At 34.6% G+C, this 8,115-nt stretch overlaps 1 protein-coding gene and 1 long non-coding RNA gene across 3 annotated transcripts; one reads left to right on the top strand and one right to left on the bottom strand.

The window, feature by feature from the left end:
* Positions 1–320: 320 nt before the first annotated feature.
* Positions 321–6,450, top strand: LOC124452057. Its single transcript, XM_047002651.1, has 4 exons — positions 321–447; positions 5,399–5,495; positions 5,987–6,069; positions 6,186–6,450. The coding sequence occupies exons 1-4, from the start codon at positions 321–323 to the stop codon at positions 6,314–6,316; spliced, it is 438 nt and encodes a 145-aa protein (XP_046858607.1). The 3' UTR covers positions 6,317–6,450.
* On the bottom strand, positions 487–4,832 carry LOC124450680. 2 transcript variants are annotated; one of them, XR_006950166.1, is made up of 8 exons: positions 4,512–4,832; positions 3,443–3,507; positions 2,347–2,575; positions 2,214–2,254; positions 1,755–1,793; positions 1,612–1,635; positions 1,316–1,386; positions 487–839 (listed from the first exon to the last, which is right to left on the bottom strand). It is a non-coding gene; the product is annotated as an uncharacterized LOC124450680 (long non-coding RNA). The 2 variants fall into 2 exon arrangements; XR_006950167.1 differs by lacking the exon at positions 1,755–1,793.
* Positions 6,451–8,115: the final 1,665 nt, after the last annotated feature.

Raw genomic sequence — 8,115 nt, 5'->3', positions numbered from 1 at the left:
TGTGTTTACGGGATCATGAAGCATGCGACGTTTGAAAATTGCATCGCTCGTGAGCACATTCTGACGATTTCTTTTCTCTTTTATTTCATAAATTTCATACACACATATAATTTTTCATAACTCATACAACCAAACAACCTCATAAACGATATAAACTACTTCCGCTGGCATGAGCACCAAGACTCTTGCTTTGTAAGGGGGGGAGGGGAGGGGAGGGGGGATGATATGTTGCAAATGTTTTTGGCTTAAGCTGATATCGACCAATCACAGGTATATTTACCAGAGCCCTCATATTTACATCTACGATTGGTATCAACAAAATGACCCAATCAAAGAGCGGCGGGAAATTTTCGCGTTCAAACAATACCTACAGCCACCTACGCGTTTCAACAAAGAGAATTATCCGAGTCTCGGAAAGAAAATCAAAAAGTTCGGATTCTTCGGAAGGTAAGATCGGAATTCTACAGAATTACACAAAATGCGCACTTCTATGAAAGTACGTTCTATTTCACACCAATAAATTTGCAATTAACGCTACATGATTATAAACAGAATGTTGGTAAATAAGCTGATTTGTTATTTTCAAAACATTGTTACAATCGCATTTTCTTCGAAGAAAACGCATTTTGGTGATTTATTACACTAACATTCTAACGAAGGTACATTTATACGTCGCTACGTTAATAGTACAACCGCACGCCAGCAATCTCCGTACTCTAGTTCGCGAAATGTACACTATGGTACGTATTAGAATATTCTTTATCAGTTGATGGTTGCATGCGAAAAGAGCGAAGTTTTTCGATGTTTATTTTCTGCTAATAACTCATACAATACAGTTCCTATAACAAAAGAAAAGGTATAGTCATTTTTTAACCTCATGGTTTGCCACAGACCAGAGGTACTAGGGCTTCTTGATTTGAAAGTTGGTGCTACAGTTGATGAAATAAATAGAAAAGATTTCTACATTCTCATGTTCAAGGTGGTGTGGACGATAAATATTATTTCATAGATAATATCAAATGGTTTAGAAGCATGGCAGATATGCTTGGCAACTCAAGCTTGATTGAAATGCTGATATGCAATGAAATGCTCTCTAAGGTAACATTTTAAGGCAAACATCATGTTCCCATATGCTTACCTGCAGATTGTGGCTACTACAAATTTTAAAAGAGAAACCACACCAAAAGAAAAATTTTCAAATCAAGGTTATCTTGAGCAAAAATGGTGGTCAAGTGCACAAAGGTTGAATTTAAGCATTTTGAGTAACTTAATATTGTACTTTATAATTTTTGAGCGATATGCAATGAGCACTAACCAAGTAAAGCCATGATTAGAATTGTCAGTGAGTTTTAATTGGTTTTGGTCCACTTAACTTCGACTTAAGTCCTGAAATGAGAAATAATTTGAACAAATGATCACAAGCTAATAGTTATGTTTGCATCTGAATTTGCATAAAATTACAAACAATAATTGCTTTAATGCACCAAAGAATAGACAGCTTCAAGATTCTGCACCATAATAATATCTGTTTAGAACATTTTTTCATTAACTACAAATCCTAGTTGCAGCATAATAACTTGAGATATGAGATGATCATTAATGTTGACTAACCTCTCTGAAAATGTTTCAAAACACCTAAAAATATGAATAAAGTAGATTTATTTACAAGTGAAACATGTAATTTAAAGAGCAGTTGAACCAGACGGGGGGCTGTTGGGGAGCCCCCCCAAAATAATGAGTTCGTCTATGCTTACTTTCTCCTATTAATTTCAGACTTACATAGACCATGCTACCTATTAAGAAAATACATTTAAGTTTGACATCTCTAAGGACAAATTTTCATATTCTTTACAGGGTGGTGCTAACAATTTTTTTGGGGGTGCTGGTAAGGAAGTGATGTAAGACAATGTAAGGGTCTATAATTTATGGTGGTCTAGTAGTGTAGCCATCAAAGGTTGTGTAGAAAGTAGTAATTTTGCCCTGAAAACTCAACCATAATGCTGATATGTTTCAAAAATTGGGGAGTGGTAATTAAAATGTTCATTAGAGGGCGAACAATTTAGTTGGGGGTGAAATCTAGGGTTTGGGGTGTAGTACCCCACACCCCATGTAAATCCATCCATGTCACATGTATCCTGCCAAACGGACTTGAGCCAATTTGTGACTTATTTCATTGTACTACCACCTACTGATTTTCAAAGATTTCTGCATACCTTTTATTATAGTTGTCACATGATAAGGAGCTCAAATTTCACTACAGAGATAAAGAATTTCACGACAACTCTTGTAACCATCAACTCTTTCAACTGTCCAAATCACTCAATGCTTTAAACGCAAATATTTTACCTTCGCTGTTATTTTTGCCATTATATTAGCAGTTTCTATGTACAACGATTAGGGGAAGATCAGTCCAGTGTATGTCATCCACGCGGCACGCTCTGCCTCTGGTAGCATTGAACATACAAACAGATTGTTCCAGTTCGCTCTAATTTCGATTGAACACTGCCCCGGTCTGTTTCCATGTACACAATTTAAATCAAACATTATGATTCATAACGGTAACAGTTCAATCACTCTACACAAAATACAATGACATTTCGACTGTCGACCTTTTGTTTGCCGCCATATAACTATGAAAGCATGACAGGAAAAAAGCGAATTGTTTGAGGGAAATGACGAAATCATAGCTGGGAAGAAATGAAATTGAATAGATGTAAATATTTTTTCTCGATCTATTTGGATTCATTGTTTGATAGCGATTTACGAATCCGATACGAATGAATCATGTATTCAGTACTGATTCAGTATCGTGGCATTCGCTTGAACAGGACTGGTAGAATTTAACAGTGTATAATGATAAAAATAGAAGTAATCTTTTTCTACATTAATTTATGATTCAAGTTTACGAATATTTTTTTCTGATAACGATAACAAAGTATGGTATCAATGTACGTAAAAACCCTGAATATATATCCAGGGAGAAATAACTTAATGATTTCATGCAAATTATTTTTCTAAGATTTTTAAGAAAACTAAACAAACAGAATTGTTAACAAACAATAATGCTGGTTTAATAGTTATTGGCAATTTAACAGTTTTATTTTTATTGACATTTTCTATATTTTAAATTAACCACTCAAACTTTTCAATGTAGAGAGCAATGATAATTCAGAACTAGCTTCATTGAAATACTGAGTGATGCAATGAAATGCTCTTCAAAGTAATGTTTAATGGTGAACATTCCGTCTCCAAATGCTTTCCTGCTAATCTTGTTTACCCTAATATGCTTACTTTGACAAAATTGCAAATGAGAAACCACACAATCAGACGATGATGCAAATCTAGATTATCTTTAGAAAAAACAATGGAAAATTCACTTGGTAAATTAAAGCTTAATTAAGGTTTTTAAGGAAGCTTATTGAGCTTTAAATGAAATACATACCATACGCTACTTTGAACATGATCGTATATGACAGTGAGTTTCTACTCAACTTTAAAAGCAAGTTCCTGGAATGAGGAAAAAATTATTTTCAGTAAAGAATCACAAGCTAATTACTTCAACTAAAATGAATACTCCTCCTTAAACAAAACATTAAGATGCATTATTAGGGGTGTAGAAAGCATACAATAAGTGGAAAACATGACACAACTGCCAAATTGGTGAAGACGATTTTAAAGATATGCCCCCCCCCCCCATTTTAGTCCTTCCAGTGCCGCTGTGCAATAATATAGGTTGCATCTGAATTTGTGCAAACTTGAAATTGATAGTTATTTGAATGCACCAGAAGAATGGCCAGCTTCAAAATGTTGCACTACATTCTTTCTGCACATGATAATATAGCCATAGAGCAAATATTTTTTTTTTGAAATTCTCATTATTTTTTAAACTGCATCGTCTTGTCTATAATAATTCCTCATTGGCATCTTGGTTGCAAAATATTAATTTGTAGAATGACAAGATGTTCATTCACAGTGACTAATCCAATGTGACAATGTATGTTTAATACATTATGAGCATTGATCTGTGTATATTGCTTCCCCCTGTTCCATATGTTGTGATCATTTAAAACAGGTGGGGCTGTCAAAGCTCACCAAACTGGATCTGGTAATAAAAATTACCAACTCTGATCACACTGAACTAACCTCTCCTAAAACACTTGCAAGATACAAAAAAAGAGACTTGATTCTAATTCATGCATTTTAAAAATTCACTCTATATTCAAGGTTAGTTGTCGAAGGACTGCATCTCAAATTTCGCTAAAGACATTAAAAATTTCAGGACAACACTTTCCCAGGGCCACTGCTACAACATTAGTTAGGGAAGGGTGTTATTCATTAATGCAACAGATATGAGTTGGACGCATTGAGTTCTCTGTGACCTTGAGGTCTTATACAACTCAATGGTTGGGTGCAACAGAATATATGAATTTCATAGCCCACCACCCCCGCCCCCCCCCCCTACAGCTAAGAACCTGTCTAATCATTTAATACTTGTTTAACAAATATTTCACCTTCGTAGCTATTCTTTTCTTTGTCTTAGCACTTTCCATGCACATTGACCAGAGAGTTTCACAATGTTTATTCCCGTGTATAAAGTTCACCCACTTTCTGGCTGCAATTCAAACAGTCATTTCCAAATTGCAATTGGCTCCAATTTCGATTCAATACTTCCCCAGTCTGCTTCCACATACAATCAAACTTCAAACTTCATGATTCACTACGGCAAGAGTTCAATCACCCTATCAGTCTAAATGGGACGGCCTTTCTGTTAGAAATGCGTCGAGATTTCGACTGTCATTTGCCGCCATACGGCTACTCCACATGCACTAGTTCGTGTTGCAGGGAAATGACGTAATTGTAGAGATAAATAATGATTTTATTTTAATTTTTTTGCTTCATCGGATTGGATTCATGATTGATTTCGATTCCGACACGGTATGAGTCCAGTATCGTGTGAATAGTACTAGTACAGAATGTACATAAGCTTGCATAGGAAATTATGGTATAAAAATAGAATTAATTTAAGTTTATGGTACAAATGCCGGAATTTTTTCCCAGATAACAAAGCGTGCCATTGAAGTAAATGTGACTTTAATCAATACTTTTTACCTTATGCTCTTGTAAAAAAAACCCAGAATATTTCTAGATAATAAAAACTTTAAGCTCAGCAAGTCATCTTTCTAAATTGGAAAGGATGTGCTATAACTTATTGTAAGGAAACTAACCAAAAAATTTAACTTTTCTTGAATTCGGACATGCCCAAGAGTGGACATTGTGCCATTGTGCCATGGTACGTGGGCCCTTACTAGTATATGGAAATGGACACTTTATACACATATCTATGAAATACCAATGTTACTGAAATTTAAAGAATTATTTGATTCTCGTACTTTTGCAGGTGTGACAACGAAAACAGTCAAGAAGTTTAAAGCATTTCAAAAGGTGCGCAATAAAACTCCCCGGATGTTTAAAGGCAACAAAAGTTCCAAGAATGGGTAAATACTTCAGATCAGCGTCAAAGTCATTGAAAATGAAACAATTTCTCTTTTTTGCCGCAGGGGTTGGTTGCAAGAAGAATGGATAGCGTTATCCACTGGATAGCAAATTTTTCTGAACGCTCATAAAATCTCTCATAAGAGAAAAATATACGATTTGAACTGTGCAATCACTGAAATAAAATATTGTTTCGAAGATTACAAAATTTCTTTGTTGTAAGAAAAATATAAACGCTTTTTTTACAAGTTTGAAATTTTTGCTATCCAATGCATAACACTATCCAGGCTTCGTGCAACCGGCCCTAGGACTGTAACCTGGATAATCAAGACTACATACAACATGTAACTATACTCGCAGGCTTAAATCATTCACTATATCAATAAAGCACCAATATATTGCCATTCGTGATTTAATCAATATTTTGTACTTTATTCGAGACATCCTTTATATTACAAAACTTAACCGTACTTTTGAAACTTTCCATATGTAGAAGTAGAATGGTTGGCTACAATAATGGATCTAATTCAGCCGATGAGTTCCACCTTATTTTGCCTATTCAAGAGACATCTGATGGTGAGTATACTGCCATGCCAAATCATGGACCAACGACTTATCAAAACATATCTAAACATGAATCCTCGTGTAGTAATTATAGAATTGCGAATCAAATGACTTTTCTTTTGACTTAGGGAGAAGTTATCTTAATGATGATCTAGATGATGACGAAATGTATTTCCTTGAGCATAAGGAGGAGTCCGTTGAAGATGATTTTCTTAATCAGTTAGAAAACAGCAAAATAAATACATCTTTAGATAAATAGTACTGCCTAGCAAACAATACGTAATATTTAATGAAATGGATTTAGTTGACATATATGTAATTTTAATTTCTTAATGGGTGTTTTATCATTAATGTTCATTAAAAAAATACAATTCTTGCCAGCACTAAAGGAAATTTGCCGGAAAGAATGAACATCTGCGTATTGCTGCGTGCGTATAATAAAAGTTTGTATCAACGCCATGCATTTATGATTAAGAAGTGAGAAAGGAGTTTATTTTGAGTAGCTACTCATATTCAGACATCGTTGTGAGAGAATAAGAAAGGAACTATTCCGTAGTCAGTCTGTTAAAACATATGTAACTCGGGCGAAATGAGATATATTGCTGAGCATTGCAGAAATAATTCACATACTGCTCGTAAAACATTTCATGTAAATGTGGAAGCTTATTCTATTGGAATATTTTAACAAAAATCTTGCAATTGTAGAAGAAATCACTCTGCTATTAATTAGAGAGAACCCGATTAGCGTGAGAGAGCTTTTAGAAAACGGGCGTTGGTCTCAAATTCAAAATAAAATTTACTAAAGCGTATGGTACGTAGCTGCCGTCTGGTTTAATAGACCTCACTAGCACACCAAAACTGCTTTCTCTTTGAAAGTGGTGAAAACAAATCATAATCTTTGAAAAATGAAACAGGCTACGTCACCTGTTCAATTTGCATCCTCTCACCAAACTGCTTAGTAAAGTATAAAATCGTGCAAAAATTGGAGCAAAGAGAACTGTGATAACACCACTGAACTATTAATCAGTCACCTGATTTTTTCAGGTCCTGAGACGATTGCTTAAATTGTCCAGCAAAGTGCGAAGATCATATCTTCATTTAATTTCAAACACCGCACTGCATAAAACATTCATACCACTGAACTATCATAGAAGGAAGGCTACCTGTAATAGATAAAAGCTAGGGCTTTCTTTACAAAACTTTAATTGCCGAAAAGTTGTGTATGCTTAATGTTAAATTTCATTTGAAAAGTTTTCTTTGCCAAATAAAAAAGGGCTTTTGTTTTGTTTTCGGAGATTTGTAAATCATACAAGTTCTCTTTTCCTTCGCTTCTATCGGCCGTGCGTTTATATTGTGTGGAAAGAGGCTCTCTGGCATCAAAATATCGACAGACGTAGACTTCCATCTATTTTAGTTCAATGGATACAACACTGACATGCTTGTCGACAGTTAACTGAAAATGTAATTGACAGAAATTTATTTGTTGTTACATTTGAAAGCTTGCCTGCGGGTTTTAATAAGAGCATGATATTTAATAAATATATATTGTCTTTATTATTTGAAAAACTAAGCCATGAATCATGCATCATTGAAAACTTTACAGCATTTGCCAGTTAGACGAATCGCAGATGCACGTCTTTCAATATCTTACCATAGGTTATTAGTATAGTCGTTTAATCGGCTTGTTTGCAAGATTTCAGCGAGTCCAATCTTTTTCTTTGCAAATCAAGAATTTTTATGTGATGACTTGCAGCTAAATCGAGAGATCGGAGCACAGACGCCATATAGTCCGGAGGATAAGCTCCGAAAATTGGTCAGATTGTTCAAACATGTGAAGAAAGCATGAAACTTACCACAAATTGCTAATTTGATTTATAGATCAAAATAAAAGTGAGACCCCAGGATCAGCTTGTTTAGGGTACTTTTGAGCCGATTAAAAGTTTGGTCAGCGGCTTAAATCGCGGGCTTAATGAGGCTTTATAAAACCGTTTTAAATATAAAATGTTAAATAAAATGTTGTATTTTATATAAAAACAACAAAACACCATGAAAATTTCG

The sequence above is a fragment of the Xenia sp. Carnegie-2017 genome, unplaced genomic scaffold (assembly GCF_021976095.1).
Source record: "Xenia sp. Carnegie-2017 unplaced genomic scaffold, XeniaSp_v1 HiC_scaffold_24, whole genome shotgun sequence".
NCBI lineage: Eukaryota > Metazoa > Cnidaria > Anthozoa > Malacalcyonacea > Xeniidae > Xenia > Xenia sp. Carnegie-2017.
This window is presented reverse-complemented; position numbering and strand designations above follow the sequence as displayed.

What these genes read in the sequence shown, in the direction of transcription:
- LOC124452057 (XM_047002651.1), top strand. Translation starts at nt 321, where the DNA reads ATGACCCAATCAAAGAGCGGCGGGAAATTTTCGCGTTCAAACAATACC. An exon ending in AACAAAAGTTCCAAGAATGG is followed by an intron (nt 5,496 to 5,986) that starts GTAAATACTTCA and finishes TTCCATATGTAG; the next exon opens with AAGTAGAATGGTTGGCTACA. An exon ending in TATTCAAGAGACATCTGATG is followed by an intron (nt 6,070 to 6,185) that starts GTGAGTATACTG and finishes CTTTTGACTTAG; the next exon opens with GGAGAAGTTATCTTAATGAT.